A 21042-nucleotide genomic window follows, 5' to 3' on the forward strand; every position below is an offset into this window, starting at 1 on the left:
ACTCTGTTTTGGGAGCAGTGGGATCTGAATTTATGGCAGAATTTAAGGTAAAAGGGAGCATCCCTTGAACACAAGCACATGGATTAGTTAGGGAAATACATATATTCTTAGCACATGAAAAACATCTAACGTGAATTTACAACCAAGAGCCAATTTTTATAACTGGAATCTACAATAGAAATGCTGACAGACTAACAATATCATTAATGACTCCCAGTCCTATGTTCACTGGGAAAACCTAGAAGATTATTTAGTACAGTGGTTTTCAACCTGTGGTCTGTGGATCCCTGGGGGTCTGCAGACTATATCTAAGATTTCCAAAGGGGTCCGGCACCTCCATTTGAAATTGTTTAGGGGGCCACAAATGAAAAAAGGTTGAAAACCACTGATTTAGTAGAACAGAAGAGTTGCCTTGCATGGGTACCGTTGAAGGCTAGTGATATCTGAAAGTGAACCGGCAGAACTAGCACAAAGATGTCATTGGCGCCAATTCACAACAGTGGATAAACATCGTACTGTGTCAGAATCAAAACGCATACCCCGTGGAGCTTCCACTGACGGGCCCCGCTTGCAGCTTTTACCACTCTTTTACATATACACAATTGCTACATCTAAATAAAAGAACTGCTTTCCTTTTTGTGAAGATACTCAGGGGAAAAAGCTCTCAGTCTGAGTCATTAGGGATTGACAACAGGAAAACAAACTTATGTTGAAGATAATGCAAGTGCTGAAGGAAAAGGTCACTAAGCACTACCAATTCCCAAGGAGTACAATGCTGCATCTTCCAGTGGTGTCCTGTGAGAAGCAGAATAAACTCCCGGCTCAACAGCAGGCCCTGGCACAACTCCTTCTCCAGCAACTAGGCTTAACCAAGGTGAAGGAGTGCAATTCTAAACAATCCAAAAGGGCACAACTTCCTCTGACATGCACATCTAATACAGGCCAAGTAAACAGGAGTCTTTGGTTAATGCACTAAGATTCAGTATTTAAGCACAAACAGGTGAATTGGATGGGTATCTGCTTGAAATTTACTCAGAGTCCTCCTCTTCCACTAGACTTTTACATAACACTGTAACGGATTCTTTGTGGACCATTCTCTACTTCTGTTGTTCCAAAGTTCTAGGCAGGAATACAGAGGGGATCTTTCCAGGGCACCACAGTACCCAGTGGGAGCACGTTCACCTGTTCTGAGTATATCTAGGACTCCAAACAGAAATATTTGGTAGATACAACTTTGACAAAATCTGTCTCACTCTATTATATTTTTAGTGCACACATGTGGAGGGACTAGCACATTTAACTAATGCCAGTTCAGTGGATGAACTACAGAAATTCTACTTTAATAGAAGTCCCATTACACTAAAAGAATAATGTTCTATGGTACTGGATGGACAATAGTATTAGTAAATGTTCACAGAGCCTTTCACCCTAACTGGCTGGTTCAAATCAGTCTAAGGGTTGGTAATGACTGAAAGATGTTATGCTATGTTATTCAATGGCTTGTGTGAAATGAGTCTGTGACCCCAAGCTAGTTCCCATGTCACCACTCGTTGTTGGTCCTTGCAGACAAGCCAAGGAGTAAATGGGCCTGGAAATGTAACTTCTGTATCTTTGTATGCTTTTTAGTACATGGATCCTATGGGGCTATGCAGTCTAGAAATACTTTGAACGGTAATGGTCCCTCCAGGACAGGGATGCTTCGGGGAGCTGGAACTGCTGCAGTAACTGTTGTGTGGATAGAGAACTGTTCTCTGCAGCTGTCAATCTGTTATTTTTCAGAAGCACTAAATTCTTATTGTTTTAAAATTAGTATCCGATTCCCAACACTGGTAGAGCTGTTAGATTTCATGTGATTTTTGCTTAACAAGCTAAAAATATAGCCTTAATGAACTGCCTTAATGTGGAGTATCCCACAGTCTTCCTTAATGAATTTCAATAGTAAAGTAATGTCAGTTAAGCCCTTGATATTGAAGAGCTCTAAAAACGTACTTCGGAAACACATACCTCCACTGTTGTAAAACTGAAGAGGTTTGGTAAAGACAACACACTTATACCCATACTGCTATTGACAGTCTAGTATCAGAGGACAAAGTTTCTTCTGGTTTTCAGGGACTGAAACTGCCAAGCACCTACTTGCTAATCACATGTTTTCACAACAGGATAAAGTGAAACTCTTCCCACGCTATCACTTATTACGTCACTAAACACAACTATCGAATCACCAAAACAACCGATTACTCTGTCCAAAGTGTCCACAAGGTCATTTATTGTAAATGTTATTTTGGTCAAGAATTTACAGTAATTTTAGACAAAGTGGTAGGAAGGCAATATGGGCTGAACACACAAATGGGCGCCAGAAACTCTGGATTTCAATCGCAGCTTTGCACTAACTTGCTGTGTACCCTTTGGAAGTCATTTTGCCTCCCTGGGTGCCACAATTTTGTCACATGTAAAGTGTGGAATAATAATAACCCATGATATTTCATGTATCTGTTAATATTTGTACAGTGCTTCCAATGATGTAAAGAGCGACAGAAGGTATGTTTATATACATGTATATAACACACCAAATTAGAAGAGAGACTTTGCCATTGGTGAGCAGATCCTTATCCAATATAGAAGTCAGTAGACTGTTAAACATCAGGAATTGACTTAAAATCTTATTTTTAATAAATCTAAATATTAGTGATGAAAAAGGACTATTAGATCATTTAGACCCCGTAACTTTAAGCAGCTATGTACAGGAAAGAAGAGATACCGGCTGTGAACAATGTAAATTCAACTGTGACTACCTTATTCGTTAACATTTGAGAAGTCTGTTAGGTACCATCATATATTCTTTTAAAGCATTGGGTAGCAGGTATTTAAGATTGAGCCCTATGACCTCACTTTTTGCACTCAGTGACTTCATTTACCTGGGATAGTAACTAATTGCTCATATTTTAGTGGCCACAAAATCATGCTATTTCTGTAAACAAATAGAGCATCAAAATCTTTTGGTGTTTATGGTAACAACGAGCTGCCATAAGTAACAAAGAATAATTCTCCTTTTATTTTTAAACACACTATATTTCTAAATTTCTTTGGAAATTGCCACTGCTCACATCTGTCTAGCAACAGCATGATTAAGACGTTTGTGGAGATGTAGTAAGGTAAGCTTCTACAGACAATATTAATGAACTCTGCAGAAAGCACCTGACATTTCTTGTGTTTCAAAGTCCACTGAATCGGCTCAGTGAGCTAGAATTAAAACCCTTGTTTATCATGGCATAACATCTATACCTGTGACTAATGCTTTTGCTGTCTTGTGGAAACAAACAAACCTCAGTACCTAGCTACCGGGCAAAGCCGCACATTCCTCAGTTCTCATTTACAGGAATTTAAAAATTATTAGCAGAAGAACTTACTGACCAGTGTCGTTGGCGTGCTTCTTGATGAAAAAAATATGGGAAGACATGGTTCCTGTCCCAAGAATCTTAAATTTAATAACAGACAGAACAAAATATTTAAGATTATAATGCATTGGAAGACCGGATAATAGTCTAATAATGCTGTGGATTTTTTTTAAAGGGACATGATCAACTCTAATTTGGCTCAGATTTGGAGTTTTATTTAAAAAACTCCGTCTCAATATCACAAACACTTGTGCATATGAGTGGCTACTCATGTAAGTAGTCCCTTTTACTTCAATAGGACTACTCACTTGAACAAGAGCTAAGCAATGCATGACTGCTTGCAGGGAAAGGGATCCAGCTATTTACAAAACTTCAGTCCAGCAAAATTGTTTCTATGACTGTTCAGTTCCATTCTTTTAAAGAAACACACATTCCTCTGTTATGTTTACCATCCAAACTTTTCAACATTGCACTAGTGCAGGAAAACCAGAAACAGAAACTGACTAGAACAAAAGGGAAGCTCACTAGTCCATTATCGTGGAAAACCTAAACAAGGAGCATAAGTGGCAAAAAGTATTTGAACTCCCCCTTCCTCCCCCCCAGTTTTAATAATCTAAGCTCTTGTTACTATCATAGTTAAAGATGTTTGCACCTGAATCTGCAAATATATAATACGGCCGTAGTGCTTACTACCAGGTCTGGTCCCACTGACTTCAGTTGAATCACTCCTGTTAAAAACAACAACATTCGTAATAATAGATGTGTCTGCTGGATCGGACTCAGAGGGTTTTTTAAAAATATTTTTTTAACTTGAGAGTGACCCTTTAATATGGATAGACTTTGAGGAAGAAGCATGTTTCTTACGAGAAATATCTGCTTGCTCTTTTAAAACTAAAATTGTTATAACCCAGGGGTCGGCAACCTTTCAGAAGTGGTGTGCTGAGTCTTCATTTATTCACTCTAATTTAAGGTTTTGCGTGCCAGTAATACATTTTAACGTTTTTAGAAGGTCTCTTTCTATAAGTCTATAATATATAACTAAATTATTGTTGTATGTAAAGTAAATAAGGTTTTTAAAATGTTTAAGAAGCTTCATTTAAAATTAAATTAAAATGCAGAGCCCCCTGGACCGGTGGCCAGGACCCGGGCAGTGTGAGTGCCACTGAAAATCAGCTCACGTGCCGCCTTCGGTACGCATGTCATAAGTTGCCTACCCCTGTTATAACCCATAAATTCTACCCTTTCCCATTTTCTTTGTATTAAGAGCACACATCTTGCTTCACCTCCGTTTCTCACATTCCCTGGGTCAGATGCTGAAAGACTATTAAACTTAAGGGAGATGAAGGAAGTCTTCAATCCAGATGTCAGTGGGAGGAGAGCATAGGCAATACAGTTTGTGATCCCTCTGGGGAAGGAAACTACTAGTTCTTAATCCTCACTCCCCTATGGTGATCGAATATTTAGCTATGCATGGATCAGACTTTTGAAATACCTTGTATGTTATTCTATTGGTTTTAAGTTGACATATTTGTAAAGAGAAACTTTCAACTCAAAAGAGAAATTTTCACATCATATGTTGTAAACAAACCTTTCTTCTCCATGTTACTAATAACACCTTAAAGTATCAAAACAGAAAAAAAAAATTATTATTTTTTAAAAATACTGTTTTTTAAAATCCTTTATTCTACAGGTCCAAAATTGTGTGGACCACATGCTGCTTATTTAATTTTTGCCTTTCTCTTATCTTGAGCAAAGAAAGTCATTTGTCAGTATAACTTTTGTTTATTATCAGTCTCACTTTCATGTTCTTTTTGGACACAAACCACATGCAAGGGGCAAACCCTTGCACCCAGGCAGAACTCCATTGACCTCAATGAGACTCCATTGAATCTGCATGAGTGACAGGACAATCAGGGCCCTTTCTTGCAAAAGCTGCAGGGCAATATTTCTTTCTTTAAATGAAGACAGACAATTGATGAACTGGAAATTTAAAAAAAAATAAGAGTGGAAATATTTTTGTTGGGTTCAGTTTTTGTGAAAAAAAAAAACTTGTTTTTACAAGATCTTAATCTTCCACTTACTGAGAAAGTTAATTATAGTCTGCTAAAGCATTTCCCTCCATGTTTCAATTTTCTTCTCTTCGTAATTTAGAGCTCATGAATGTCATGTCTCCAGTAACTAATCATGCCCTTTTCAGTTAACTACAATGATGACTTTAGTTAGATAAGAACAATAGCAAAATGAACCATTAGCACAGGGAGAGGTGTCCTTGCTTTCAAGCTACAGCTAGCCTCACATATCATTTATTATTATTCTTATGGTTCAGTCTTCAAATTCAGCTGCTTCCGGGTAACCAGTCTCTTTGAATCCTGCCTCCAGAATGTTGTAGGTATTTAGATTGCAGTAACCACAGTCACAACAGATCTTAAAAGCTCCACACACCACAATAAAAAACGCTAATTACCACAGACTGAAGCCCTCTACTTGTGCACAGAATGGCTATAATGTGGTCAGCAGCAGTGCTCTGCTAAAAGCTGACATTCTGTGCTGCACTTCTTACAGAACCTGCAGCTCTGTGGGAGAAAGACCCCTGGCCATTTTGAGACAATCTTTGCATCCTCTTTCCTGGGCTGTTCCAGGGGCAAGTTGTGACGAAGTGGGATTTTATTCACTTTGTTATGTTGCATGTGAGTCTTACTGTCCTATATTATGTGTACCTCAGTTTCCTTGTGTCTTGCACCAATGCTTAGGTGATGGGAATTCGGTGTGTGACTTTCGCTGAGGCCCTGAGGCAGGTGAGGCTCCCCAGCTCTACATGTAGGCAATGCCAATGCCCTTTATAACCTGAGACCCAAGAGGGGGATGTGACCCGGTGACTCTTTCTCTGGGAAGCAAGACAAAGGCCAGGAGGAGGGGCAACAGGCAGGTCGGAGGTGGGGTCGCTGGAAGCTGGGAGACTGTGTTTTTTGGGACTGAGATGGGGGAGTCCAGGGCGTCTGGCCCGGGGTCCCCCAAGATGGACTTGTCTAAAAGTCATTGATTTCTGTGCTAACAAGTTCCGTATTACGCAGTGTTCCTGTTGACTAATAAACCTTATGTTTTACGCTGGCTGAGAATCACTGCTGACTACAGAGTTGGGGTGCAGGGCCCTTTGGCTTCCCAGGAGCCCCTCTCAGGTGGACTCGCTGCAGGAAATGCACAGTGTGGAAGGGGATGCTGAATGCTCCGGGGTCAGATTCAGGAAGGTTGAAGCTCTGTAAACTTCTTGCCCTGGTGACAGTATGCTCAGAGAGAGGAGGCATGCTACCCCAGAGTCCTGACTGGCTCCATATGGAGTAGTTTCAGAGCATCGCCCAATAACTCCATGACACAAGTGCAGCCCATTGGATGAAGTAGGCAATGCAAGGGCTGCCCTAAATTATGACTGCCTCCTCAGGAACCCATTAGCATGGCAACACTGCTGAGAATGCCGGTGATATTATGGGCCAGATTTTCAAAAAAGCTCAGCTCCCACTTGTGGGGGCTGAGGAGAGACGACGGCCAGACTGTCAAAAGCGTTCAGCCTAGTAGATGTATGCTTTTTAAAAATCAGGGCAGGGAGTTGCTGTGCTCTAAGCGCTTTTGAAAATCTAGTCCCAATTGTGGGTACTGAATACTTGAAAATGTAATCCCCAAATATTTTGAAAATCTAACTCCATGTGATCTAGACCTGTTATGAACATGGTTAGACAACACAATGGTTAAAATGCCAGCCGTTAGTTTATATTCACTGTTGCTGCCATCAATGGAGCTGAACCTTGGGTAGTGCATTGGTGGAAATTAGAAAAAAGGTGACAGTGCAATCACACCATATGGTCCACTCAGTCCATGACTTCTCTATTAGGATTGCTAAGAAAGGGGCCAGTTAATATACATGGCTTTTGGTGACTGGGACATTTGACCACTGGAAAGGGCAACTTATTTCACACAGGCCACCAAACAATAGCAATTTTCAAGGCACCTCTAACTAGGACTAGAGTCACACCTGTCACCTAGGTATATAAGCCTCTATAGCTCATTACTACTTCCTTGAGCCATCCAGTCCACCTGATACATATTTAAAACTGTAGCTATCTTTTTAATCCCCTCTCATCTCACAGTGCAGTGTATGCATAAGACTATCTGAGATTTTACTAGGATCCACTATATAGAATTATAGTAAAAGATTTATTATTACCTCAGCATCTAGAAGTTAAGAATTGTTGGAGTGGCTTGATGCTAGCATGTTGGTTGATGGATGCTATTTAAAAAATGTATGGAAGTATAAACCAACCCACACAACAAAACTTTTACATTTTAACTGACCTTAGAAGTGGTAGTGCTCTCCTCTTATCATAACCTAATCCGATGTGAGCAAGCAAAAGAAACAAGGTTACATTATTCGGGTATATAGATGGTTAGCTGAATATAATCCTAATCAGTTTTATAATTAACCTTGCAATCTGAGTGAAAGTATACCAGCCTGACATTTTGTAAGTGAATTAAGCTTTCTCTGAGCTAGCACTCCTTTCTTGGAAACAGTGAGATAGGAAAGTTAAACGATGGGGTGACATTTTACCACACTACTGATAACATGGCTCTAATTAAAAACAACTGACAAGAAAGGAGATTCTCTCAGGTATTATCCTCATAAAATAAAAAAAAATCCCAATTAGACATGTTCAGCAACAGGCAGCTCTATACATTCCAAAAGTAATCAATAGTGCTCTAGCAGAGGTCTTTCAGAGCACATTCCACAGATAGCTGGTAGTGATTGAAAAGCACCCTACTTATTTGGATGCCTAGATTTCAGATTGGAGGTAGAAGGGCTTTACTTAGGGATTGGAAGGTAATCTGAGGGCACTATAAACACAATTACTTTTCCATTCCATTTCTCTAAGACTGGTATTAGTGTCTGCAGAGAAGTGAAAGGCAAGAAGCATGTTAACAGCAAATGATAGCTATAAATCAGTTACTTTACACTTTAATTAATACTTCTATTGGCACAATCAGGTAGTTAAGGGCAAAAACAATTGGTTTTTGTCAGAGAAGGGTTTTTTGTAATTTTGTTTTTATTGTAATTTAAATGAAAAAAAAAAACAACAACTCTGTTTGGAGTTAAACATTTGCCTTCAGTATTTCCAACTTAGCCATCACAGTGCTGAGCCAGGGCATGAGAGTCCAAAAGGGAAACTGACTGGGAATAAAACTAAAATAGGTGACTTACAAAAAATAAATAGTATCCATGGGGAAAAAGAAGTAAGATTTTTAACATTCATTTATTTTTAATTATCTCAGGTATTACTGGTGAGTTTTCTGTTTTGTTTTAAATATATTGGGCCAAGATCAGGCCTGGGTTAAGTGGGTCATTGACTTCAGTGGAGTTGTACCCACACCACCCATGTCTGCATTTGGCTCATTCATTATAAACTGACAGAAAAGTACAAGTCTTTTACAGCATATAGCGGAGTACATCTTAGTTGTTTACAACCACACATTAAATATATTAAACTGTCTATTTTATTCTTGTTGATTTATATAATAGTGGCCACAAACACGAGAACTACATTTTAAATAGCTTATTATACCATCCTATTACAAAATGAAATGTAGCTGGAAATATTTTTCCAGAATCTGCTCAGGTCAGTGAAAATCTCATGTAATGAGAGCTGAGCAGACTTTATGTGAACTTGCCTGAAGGTCCTGATCCAGTGTGCACAGATCTTTGGCTGAATGCCAATCTTTCCCAGCTTGTGAATCACTCTGGGGCTTAGTCAGGAGACAGTGTCTTGACACCTATCATAAGGCAGTAGTGCACAAGCTCAGGTGCCCAGAGTGAGGCTGTACATGCCATCAGGAAATAACCTTGGCACCGAGTGAGTTTGGGTGCCAACTGGGCTAGACAGAAGCTGAGTGGGGTTTGTGGATCACAGTGATGCCTAGAAACAAGAATAAGGTATCTAAATACCCTTGTGCAATGTGCATCCCACCCTAAATGCCAAAGATCACACAAGAAATTAACAGGGTGAGTAGGGATAGGAATTCAGCCATTTCTATCTCAGAGATCCATGCTTAGAACACAGTGTGTTCACTTTTAGTCCCTCTCATTACTAGTATACTATCACTACTTAGCTCACCAGAGAGATCTACCTATAGAAGGCATTCAGACTATGCCCAGAGTGTACCAGAGCAGCTAAACATCAGATTTCAAATTAAAGAATTATTCATGAAGGACTCTTGTTTCCGGTTTCTTTCAGTTACTCTGAACCTTTCCCTCTATTTCCTTCTTCTTCTCTTATTCCCCGTTATCTCAGCTGTGGTACTGTAAGAAACCCAATTTCAGTCTTTCTACAGGAACCTTTTTCTTACCAGCTCATTAAAAGATTATCACTGCGGTTTTTTTAACAGTTACCTTTGGGTGGGCATCGTTATTGTGGTAAAAACATGTTTGAATGTCACAGCTACGTTAGAATCACAAGTTGCTTTGGGGCGGTAACTACAGCCAGCCAGAATAACTATTATTCAGCCATCATTTCTTGTGGTCCCTTCTGGAAGCTAGAGAGGATAAACATGCTAATTAATTAGCACCTTTCTATAATTAATAATGGCTTGTTTGCCTACATGTGCAAAGATTCTAGCCTGAACTCAAATGGCCACTTGGATTCACTCCCCAGCTGTAGGTCTCTCCCTCTGGTGTAATCAGAGAGATGCTGCCTTCCCACTCACACCTGAAACATATTTAAGAGGCCAGGTTTAGTTCTTTTTCTCTTCTATGATATAACCTGTCATGGGGATAGGGTTTTTCTGCTATGACCTCCAGCATCATGGTAATTCCCTGGAGAATCTTCATCTGTTTCTATTACTCTATCAGGTTACTTTCTTCTGTTGCTCTGTGTTCCCCTAGCTCTAGGGATGAGGTAGTGTCTGAGAGGATCCCTGAGCTGTTGCTTGTTCCTGAGGATGAGCCCCCTGAGCTACCTCCAGTGTTGCTATTGCCACCAAGTGTGAGAAATGGCTATGCCCTCTTGCCACCCCTTCTCAAGGTGCTGTCTGACCAGAGACCTCACAGTTGGGAAGATGAGGCCCCAAGACTCCAACCAGATGCCAGAGCCCTGAGATATATGAAGCGGCTATATAAGATGTCTGCCACAAAAGAAGGGATCCCAAAAGCCAACAAAAATCACCTCTACAACACTGTCTGGCTCCTCACTCCATTTGCTGAGTGCAAGCACTACCCCAAGGACCAAATAAAAGGTAGGTGAGGAAAGACTGGGGGGGGGGGGGTAATTAAGACACTCTTCCCCTTTCCTTCAATGGGGTAGAATAAAGAAACCTCTATTCTCTACAGAGGTGTAACTGTTAAATCTACTGACTGACTCTTCCCTTGCATTGAATGGGTTTTTCCACAATCTGCCTCTCCTTAAAGGGAATTTAGGCCAGGCTTCTCCATAATTTAGGCCTTTGACCCTACATAATACCCACATCTAAAGCTATATGGAGTAAAGCAGGAAAAAGAAATAATTAAAATCTGTTGGCTGTCTTTTGTCCTTTTACTGACTTTTAAATTCTGCATTTTACATAGTCAGCAAAATCTGCTTCAGTATTGAGATCTTATTAATGATGTGTTGGGATCCCATTACAAGAGGACTTTTCCAAATTAGTCCACTGTTTCTGCTGTACTTTCTATTAGAGAAGAACCACTCAATTTCCCCCACTTTATGAATATCCATACTTGGAAAGCATGACTTCGGATGAGTTAATTACAAACTGTTGCAGCTGGGAAGCTTCAAGGAGGAAATGGTGGGGTGGGGTGAAAGATGTGGTCAGATCACAAGACTGGCAGTCAGCAATTCTTGACTTCTAATCCTACATATATGGCTGTGGACCTGTTACTTCAACTCTGACTCAGGGTTTCTCCATCCATTTAAAAAAAAAATTATATGTATATGTCTGGCTACAGATGTGAATCTTCACAATATATTTTAAGGCAAAGTGCTCTGTAAGATGAGATTTAATACAAGTGATAAGATTTATTAGTTATGACCTGCCACATGAACTGCAGCCAAACTACCATTTTAGGTACATTACTATAAAATCCCCTGTGTAGCATGGTAATGTAATGCTTGAAAGCAAAAACTAATTATGGGTGTGTCTCCTTTTAAGATGTCTTCTATGTTATAGTGATTCAGGTGGCTAAACTTGAACTAACTCTCCATCTCAATGTGCAGCTATGCTCAAAAAAGCAAACCATTTTAGGTTTAGTGGAATGGAGAATAGCATGAAATACTATGAGCAGCTACACTAAATATGTAAAGCCCTCACTTAGGGAGACCAGTACTGCATAGAATAGTCTATCTCAATAAATAAGGTTGCAGAATTAGAGGAGGTTCAGAGAAGGCTAACAAAGATTAGTCGCATGGAAAAATGCTCCAACTGGAATTCTTTACCTTAGAAAGCAGATGAGTAAAAGGGGAACATGATAAAAGTATTAAATAACAAATGGTATAGAAAAGATCAGGAGCATCTGTCCTCCCTATTTCATAATACAAGAACAAGGAGACAGTCAACGAAATTGAAAGATAGCAAATTCAAAGCTGACACAGGAAATACTTTTATATACAATGCATAACCAGACTGCAACGTTCATTATCACAGGATGTCATGGAGGCCAAGAGTTTAGCAAAATTCAAAGAGGGACTGGATATCTACATGAACAAGAATATCCAGCGTTGTTTGTAGTTAATGAAGAAAAATTTGGAAAAACTTCAAAGTCAAGGGGTTAACTACAACAGGTTAGGATGACTTTCATGGAGGTAGATCTTCTCACAACTACTTATTTCAGGGTTTCTTGCACAGCCTTCTGAAGGGCCTAGTACTGGCAACTCTCTGAAAGAATGTTACCCCTATAAACCAGGGGTCTAACCCAGTAGGCAATTCCTGTCTCCCTGTGACTGACACTAAGGGAGGATATTGCCAACAATCTTGTTTGTATAGCTTCCTTCTCACCCACTAGTTTCTAATACCTCTTAAAAGCCTGCAAAGATTTTTTTTCTCTGCCATTTCTATCGTATTCAGTTTTGCAATTCTTCCTTCCTTAACCTAATAGAAACAGATTTTTGCCTGCTGCCCCTTTTTTTATGAAGCATTACTAGTGTTGGCACAACTGCGTGAACAATGTGTGGAGCCAGCAGGTCAATCGACCATTTGTTGGCTCCTCCAAAATGTTAGCTTGGGGGGGGTGTGGGGGGTGTGTGTGGGTGTGGGGGTGTGTGTGTGGGGGGGGGGTGTTGTGGGTGGTTTTTTTTTTTTTTTTTTTTTTTTTTTTTTTTTTTGACAAATTGATGCATTTTCTTTAGAGTAATAAGGTTTTGGAATCCTAGTGGACATTCCCTGCCAGACTATCAAATTTAAGTTCAATTGAATTTTGAGGTCTAAATTATTTGTTTGATTATGCACATTGTCAAGTAACTACACCTCTACCTCGATATAACGCTGTCCTCAGGAGCCAAAAAATCTTACCGCGTTATAGGTGAAACCGCGTTCTATCGAACTTGCTTTGATCCACTGGAGTGCGCAGCCCTGCCCCCCTACCCCCGGAGCACTGCTTTACTGCATTATATCCGAATTCATGTTATATTGTGTCGCATTATATCGGGGTAGAGGTGTACTGAAAATTGTTTAATCTCTACAGAGACTTTGTTTTCTTTCTCAGAAGACCTTCGCTCAGTGGATCTGCTTTTCAATCTGGATCGTGTTACTGCGCTGGAGCATTTACTCAAGTCTGTCTTGCTCTACTCCTTTGACAGATCAGTTTTTAGTTCTTCTGCCATTACATGCACGTGCCACTTAGCTGTTAAGGAAAATGATCCTTCTGGTCAAGTGTGTCCCAATGTACCTCAGTCAATTACTTTTAATCTGCACTTTGAACTCAGAAGACACAAATGGGTTGAGATTGATGTGACCTCTTTTCTTCAGCCTCTAATTGCCTCTAACAAGAGGAGTATCCATATGGCTGTGAATTTCACTTGTCTGAAAGATGATCAACACCACAACTCTAAACAGGGAAATTCCTTTAACACGGCATTGGTGCCTCCTTCTCTTTTATTGTACCTAAATGACACCAGTGAGCAAGCTTATCGTAGGTGGAACTCCCTTAGGCATAGAAGGAAGAATCCAATGTGGTCCCGATGGAGAAATGATCCACTTGCAGATTCCATGAAAGAAATGGGAACAGAAAATATGCAGAATAAAAGGGCATCTCGCCACCGAAGAGATGATGTGAAAGAGAACCCATCTGCTCCAACTTATAATTTGAGTGAATACTTCAAACAATTCCTGTTTCCCCAAAATGAATGTGAGCTTCACAACTTCCGACTAAGTTTTAGCCAACTAAAGTGGGACAAATGGATAATAGCACCACACAGATACAACCCTCAATATTGCAAAGGTGACTGCCCAAGGGTGGTTGGGCATCGTTATGGCTCTCCTGTCCATACAATGGTACAGAACATCATATATGAGAAATTGGACTCCTCTGTTCCAAGGCCTTCTTGCATTCCTGCTGAATATAGTCCCTTGAGTGTCTTGACAATAGAGCCTGATGGTTCTATAGTCTACAAAGAATATGAAGATATGATAGCTACTAAATGTACTTGTCGGTAACATTTAAACACCACTTTCCTGCTACTTATTTCAGAATATTTTTCCAATACTCTAAGCCATCTGTAGTCTTGACCAACTGAATGTCATAAGTGTAAGTAACTTCTATGAAATAGATATGCTATCAATTTAGCATGGAGTCCGTGGCAGGTATCTGCATAATGGCAACACTTATTTTTGTAGCCCCTTGTAACTAATTGGAAATATGAAATTAGAAATTTAAGGAAATTTTACTTAATTTCCTTTTTATATGGAGAAATAATCCATAACTTGTATCTTTTATAAAAGTGTAAAGGATTTCATTCTATTGTAAGCTTTAATGCTATGGATAAAAATAAGGGGAATAAACACCTGTCATGTCATGGCATTTGTGTGGTTCTTGTTCAGTCTTGCTTGCATCCAAAAGACACTTTATATTTTTGGCAAGTGTCTGAGCACAGAAGGAGAGGCTTTAGTATTTCTGACTTCCTCAATCACTCAATTTTTAAGTATGCTTTTAATGATTCAAACCAGTTCCCTCTCCTGGTTGACAAAATTCAAGGTTATCTCTGAAAAATGGACCACCTGTTTTGTCAAACTATTAGGGCTTTCTTAGAGGTTGGTGGTAAGTGACTATACTACTTATCTGGAGACAGTCCTAATTTTGTACCAGGAAGTCTAACTACATTTCTGGGCAGTAACTAGTAAAAATATTCTCATTCAAACATTTAAGAGAATTGTTTCTACAGTTAGCAGGAAAAATTACACTCCTTACTAATAGGTTATTTAAAACTGGCATTTAGTAACTTTTTAATGCTGCTGCTTTTTCTACTCTGGCCAGCTATGAACAAGAAATAACTGTTCAGACTGTGAACTAAACTTTAGAAATGAAACCATACTTGGTATGATGAGCTTAAATATACAGTTTTGAAAAAAACATTTCAAAAAATAAACAGTTCAGTCACACTTCCTGCTGAAGTTAAATGTTACTTAAATACAGTAGAGTTATGAACTGACCAGTCAATTACACACCTCATGTGGAACCAGAAGTATGCAATCAGACAGTAGCAGAGAAAAAGCAAGTAGAGTGTTAAACTAATAAAATAAGGGAAAGATTTAAAAAAAAAAAAAATCGACAAGGTGAGAATTTTCTGTGCTTTTTTTTTTTTTTATTTTTAAATTAAGATGGTCAAAAGCACCATTTTTCTTTTGCCTAGTAAAGTTTCAAAGTTGAATTAAGTCAATGTTTGGTAGTAAACTTTGAAAAAACCATAATGTTTTGTTCAGAGTTACGAACATTTCAGAGTTATGAACCGCCACTCCCGAGGTGGTGTTAACTCTGAGATTCTACTGTATTTACTGGTATTCCTAAACCTGAATACTTTTTTTAATAAAAAAAGAGGCCAGGCTTAACTGCTTTAATTCTTAAATTCAATATCTCAAATAACTTAATGTTCCCTACTCCTATGGATCTCCAGGTCTAAATCTCTGGTCCTGTTACTATTCTAAACATCTATTCCCATGAACTTCTGCTGTAAACATACACTCTGTAGTGGATACCTGCCCCCAGAGCTCTAGACAGGCAGCTACTGCACATAAGACTAGTTTTAAGTCATTTTAAGATTTTTTTTTTTTTTTTTTAATTGCTCCTGAGTCCCCCTTTCACCTGGTGTGGTTCTACAATGCCTTTCTAGTTCAAAGCTTGCTCCTTAAGAGTAGCTGTTTAAAATGACAATCTATTAAGTATAAAGAGACCCTCTTTTTACCATAAAAATACTCTTAAAATCTGTTTTAGAATCCTGCCAGCTAGTTCTTAGTTCTGTGATAGTGAGCTAGAGCAGTAAATGTTGTGCTGGGAGTTGTGCAGTTCCAAATCTAAAGCACAAGAGGTGAATGTGTGATTTTTATTTTTATGGACATGGGAGAGAGAAAATGGTAACTATCTAGAAAATATACCAAGGCAAGACATGTTCCATATGTGTACTTACTATAATCATGAGCTTCTTTCTGGAAAACTAACTGTTGTACAGTGAGAACTTAAGAAATAGGGACTGTTCAGCTGTCTTTAACTTGAGGCTTTTACAGCACTTCACAACCAATCCTCTCAAGGAAGTATTACTGAGATTATAAACTCTCCTGGGCAGGAATGTTTTTTGTGTGTGTTTTGACAGTGCCTATGACAATGCTGTCTTGGTTTGTGAGTGAGGCTCCCAGCTATTACTGTAATACTAATCCACATTCTGTAGATGGGGGAAAACGGGCACAAACAGATGAAGTGATTTTAATCAAGTTCAGAGAGGAATTTGACTCTCTGTAGTGAGTTCAAGATCCTTACTTTATCTCTTCACTACACCTAATGTAAAAACCAGTCTTGCAAAATCCTAGTGATAAATTACAATGTTTACATAAAGTTTAGCACACCTGATGAGGCTATGCCTATCCTACTTGCCATAGTGGACAATCTGATGTTTGAGGGGAAGACTTAAACCTTCAGAATACAACTAGCAAAGATCCTGATGCTGTAGACTCTTTTATGTGTGTGAAGTTACTGGGTTGAGCTGGGCAAATAAAAGATGATAGGAGCAAGTCCTAATTGTGCAATGGTGTAGCTGCTAGGATGAAGAATTCTAGCCTGATCCTTGCAACTGTTCAGGTTACAGCTTGAGGCAGGAAAGCTGACCAACCCGAGATTTTACAAACTGAAATAAAAACTTACTTTATATATATTAAAAAAAACTATAAAATTCTTCAGCCCTAACCTCAATTTTAACCATTAGAAAATGTCTGCCAAAATACCAAGTGATTCTATTTACTGATCTCTCAAGACCACAGCAGATCAATAAAGTACTTTGTACACAATTTCAAACTGGTGTGAATTTTGACTGTAAACTCTAATCTCAGGCCAGTATGACCCTTCAGTAACAGTACAATATGCTGTCATGTAAAACAAGCAAGCTTGATTCTTATACGTGGCTATTTTCAGTACCCTACTCATCAGACTGGTTCTTCCATCCTCGGTGCCTGGGCCAGCAACAATCTTTCTGGATGAATCATGTGGTGTTAACAGGCTTCTTAGTGAAGATGATGCAGGGCCTTTGTGGTAGGAGGGAAGCACGTGGAAGATGCTGAAGACGAAAGAAACCTTACCCTCCTCTCATTAAGGAAGAAATTTAGGAAACTCCCCAAAAACAAGCAAAACTGGTCTGAATGAACAAGACCTGTGTCAAAGGCAAGGTCAGGGTCTGGGGTTACCAGGTTAATTAACCTATTGGCTGTAATAGCAGCAGCTGCTACTCCTATAGCCCCTATGCATGGAGCAGTATGACCTATTTGGCACAAGCAAGGGGCCTAGTACCTTGACCTTAGAGTGGTGCTAAAGGCCCCAGCATGGTCACCCCACACCCAGCCCTGGCTGTGCTCTACAAATAGAAACAATAATTAATTCACTGAGAGGTGGTGGGAGGGTCAGAGTAACCTCAGGAGAGGTTATGCCTGGGGGAGGGATAGCTCAGTGGTTTGAGCATTGGCCTGCTAAACCCAGGGTTGTGAGTTCAATCCTTGAGGGGACCACCTGGGGATCTGAGGCAAAATCAGTACTTGGTCCTGCTAGTGAAGGCAGGGGGCTGGACTTGATGACCTTTCAAGGTCCCTTCCAGTTCTAGGAGATAGGATACCTCCATTATATTTGGGGATCTGGGGCAAAATCAGTACCATAGAGACTGTGGGTAGTAGTTCCCAATGGGGGAGGGCAGTAAGGGGAGGCCAGAGGGACCCTGGAGACCCTGTGAGGTATTGGGGGGTGGGGCAGAGACCCCATGGGAATAGTGGGGGCAGAGGGACCCTGGAGACCCCCCAGGAGCAGTGGGGGGGACGAAACTAGGGCGACTCTGTGGGAATAGTGGGGGACAGAGGGACCCTGGAGACCCCGCGGGGGCGGGGGGGGCAGAGGGGGAACGGAGGAACCGCAGCGCGTAGACGCGTGGGGGTCCCGTCCTCCTTCGCCCTCTCAGCCTGCAGGGGGCGCTGCCGCCTTCCCGTCCTCTCCGCCCCGCGCTCGGGAGGCGGGGCCAGGCCGCTCGGTGAACCCGGATGGCGCCCCGGAAGCGGAAAGGGGGCCCTGGCAGGACCGCAGAGACGTGACCTCCGGACGTCCGAGCGAGCGGGCCTGGGTGAGAGCGGAGCGGTCTGGGGGAGCCGCCGCTGCCGGGGCCCGGCGGGTATGGCCATGCGGCTGCGGGGGCCGTTCGGGCGGGGGGGCGGTGGGTCTCCCCCAGGGCTGTGGCTGCCCCCGGAGAGTTACTGGCACAGTCCGGCTCCCTCCCTCCCTAATGCGGGTCGGTCCCATCCCCACCCAGCCAGACCTGGTTGTAACCCCGGCCCGAGTCCCCAGTGGCGCTGAAGTGGGATCCCGGGGTGGAAGTTGAAGTAACAGCGCGTAGCTTCCTCTCTGCTCATCCCGCGACTCAGCCCCTTCCAGGTGGCTTGATTGAAATCACCATGTGGAAAGCCTCGATTTAAATCCTTGACTTTAGTCAGCGTTTCCAGTTGTACCTCAGACGTTTTGCGGAGAGAGGTGCATTCTCAGGGGTAGATATAACCCTCCAAACATGTTGATTTTCAACTTAAGTAGAGCCTTTCCGTTACATTCGGTGCATCTTTTTGCTACTTAGTGATGATACACACGATGGTGTCTTCTGGATTCAGAGGCTGGGTCCAAATGCTTGTGATGACTTTGCCAGTCTCTTGCACTCAGTAACACCACCTCTAAGTCCTCCACGGGATCAAGCCTTTAATACAGTTTAATACCTATTGTGCTGTATTTATAAAGCGTGATCTCAAAACTTAGAATTTCATTGACTGATTCTTTATATAGAAAAGCATCCTGTAGCTCAAAGTTTTTGATAGACTTGTGAGTGCAGCATATTTTTTATTTAAATGTTTGGAGAGATTATAATAAGTTTAGGCCTTAACATATTTTGTATTAAATTCAGCTGGATTTATTTTTAAAAAGAAAAACTATTTAAATGTTAAAAATCCAATTGTTTTATCATACAAATCATCGATTTGGATCCATCCTGAGGAATATTGTGTTTAAAATCAGTCTATCTCCATAGTAACTAGCACTTTGCTTTTGCAGTACAGGCAATTTAAAATGGGTGGCCATTTTGGAAACTTGGCAAGAGTGAGGCATGTGATCACTTACAGCTTGTCTCCATTTGAGCAGAAGGCATTCCCTAACTACTTCACCAAAGGAATTCCAAATGTATGGAGGCGATTTCGTTCACAGGTCTTCAGGGTAGCTCCTCGTAAGTCCTAATTCCTTTGTTTGAGTGAATTATTTTAACTTCTGAACTGCCTTGTGTCCCATATGTACTGTATTCACTAACGCCAGAGTTAAATTAAAGATGCTGATTGGTGTCATTTCTGCATCTATATTTCAAAATAATCTTCCCCTGCCCACAAGCATGGAATTTTATGTTAAAACTTTTATAAGAAGATCTTAAATTCAGGGAATAAAACCATCATCAAAACTACAAATGCATGAGACCGTTTGTGGAGCAGGTATGCTACATAAAGGGAGATGAAAGAGAAAATGTTCTAGATATGGGGCCAGCAGCTGTCACAGGTGGATTTAAATCCAGAGGAATGGGCTAAGAGATGTCAGGAGGAACTCTTCATACACCATAGGGCCATTCATAGTACACGCACGATTGCCTCAAATCTAGGCATCCATAATAGGATGATGGCAGAGTGCAAATACTCATTGGGATGATTTTTAGGTGTTTAACTCTTACTTATATTGTCGAGGGCTTTAAAAATCCAAAGGAATCGCCTTAAAACATGGTGATCTCTACAGTAACTTCCAGAGTCTATCCCAGGACTGTAATCAATGCAGCATAATGCAAGACATTTTCACGTATCTACTGTAATGTAACTTGTAGATATTCACTGCTTTTTTTGTTGTTGTTTTGTTTAAGCTTTTGTGCTGGCCTATATTGTTTACACCTGGGGGAACGAAGAATTTGAGCGACTGAAAAGGAAGAACGCTGCTGACTTTGAAAATGATGAGTAATACAGCTAATAGGGAGATCTTAGTGTATTAATGTCAGAGTCCCTTCCTTGTTTCTAAACTTGTTCACATACACACAAAAGGATATTTATTGTAGCAGGCTGCGAAAGCTTGTTCAATAAATCTTAGTTCCTATCCTGCAGTGTTGTGTGGAATTCTTGTCTTTGACTGCTTTGTCTCACTCACAACCGAGGCTCCCTGACAGATTTTAAATTCTGCAGAATCTAAGTTTTCATTTTAAGAGTGTCTAGCCTTTATCACCATTAAAGACATTCCAGACACACTGAATGTAACTGATGCAGTGTTGTCTTCAGGCAGACAAAAGTGAGCTCTGGTCCTTCCCTGAGCTGCATCCCTGGCCCCATCCGCACGGCTCCGCTCCCAGCCCTGCAACAGCCTCGGCTGCTGGCCATGGTTCCATTCCCAGCTGGGGGACAAGGCCGGGAATGGAGCGGCACCTGGCCTAGGCCCAGCTGCAGCTCTGCCCTGAGCCTCAGTCCAGCCCGAGACCCACCCCCAGCCTCAGCCTCTTTACTCCTGTTGGCGTTTCCCCCCTCCCCCAAGCCATGGCTCCAGGGGGGCATGGACAGCTGTAAGGGGGGATGTGACCCTCAAAAGTTTGGGAACCGCTGCCCTATTGTGAAAATGATTACACAATACTGGTTTTATTTAGCTGGCTCTTGTATGAGGTGTCTAATTCATTGGCCACTGGGATAAATTAGGTAGTGGTGTTACCAACACAGAACTGTTTCTCAGTTCAGAGATGGTCCCTGTAAAATAAATAGTCTTTATGCCTGAGAGAGGTTTCTGCTAGGCTATATTTAGATAATTTCCTGTCTGTAATGGCTGTTGTAGAGCTATATTTATACCCAAGGTTTTTCCTTTTCCAGCTTGTCTCTAAAAAGTAATCGGAACATCTGT

General features: G+C 40.9%; 2 protein-coding genes across 2 annotated transcripts; both read left to right on the plus strand.

Annotated features, from left to right (window-relative positions):
- The first annotated feature begins 10222 nt into the window (after window positions 1-10222).
- On the plus strand, window positions 10223-14306 carry GDF9 (growth differentiation factor 9). Its single transcript, XM_054038745.1, has 2 exons — window positions 10223-10667; window positions 13126-14306. Exons 1-2 carry the CDS (start codon window positions 10223-10225, stop codon window positions 14073-14075), a joined length of 1395 nt encoding a protein of 464 aa, XP_053894720.1. The 3' UTR covers window positions 14076-14306.
- Window positions 14307-18117: 3811 nt separating this feature from the next.
- Window positions 18118-20256, plus strand: LOC128841906 (cytochrome b-c1 complex subunit 8). Its single transcript, XM_054037419.1, has 3 exons — window positions 18118-18220; window positions 19189-19357; window positions 20030-20256. The coding sequence occupies exons 2-3, from the start codon at window positions 19204-19206 to the stop codon at window positions 20122-20124; spliced, it is 249 nt and encodes an 82-aa protein (XP_053893394.1). The 5' UTR covers window positions 18118-18220; window positions 19189-19203; the 3' UTR covers window positions 20125-20256.
- Window positions 20257-21042: the final 786 nt, after the last annotated feature.

Source organism: Malaclemys terrapin, chromosome 8 (genome assembly GCF_027887155.1).
Source record: "Malaclemys terrapin pileata isolate rMalTer1 chromosome 8, rMalTer1.hap1, whole genome shotgun sequence".
NCBI lineage: Eukaryota > Metazoa > Chordata > Testudines > Emydidae > Malaclemys > Malaclemys terrapin.

Bases quoted from the DNA above. Each gene is read 5' to 3' on its own strand.
- GDF9 (XM_054038745.1), top strand. From the start codon at position 10,223: ATGACCTCCAGCATCATGGTAATTCCCTGGAGAATCTTCATCTGTTTC. The intron at 10,668-13,125 runs GTAGGTGAGGAA...TTTCTTTCTCAG, and splicing joins CCCCAAGGACCAAATAAAAG to AAGACCTTCGCTCAGTGGAT.
- LOC128841906 (XM_054037419.1), top strand. From the start codon at position 19,204: ATGGGTGGCCATTTTGGAAACTTGGCAAGAGTGAGGCATGTGATCACT. The intron at 19,358-20,029 runs GTAAGTCCTAAT...GTTTTGTTTAAG, and splicing joins GGTCTTCAGGGTAGCTCCTC to CTTTTGTGCTGGCCTATATT.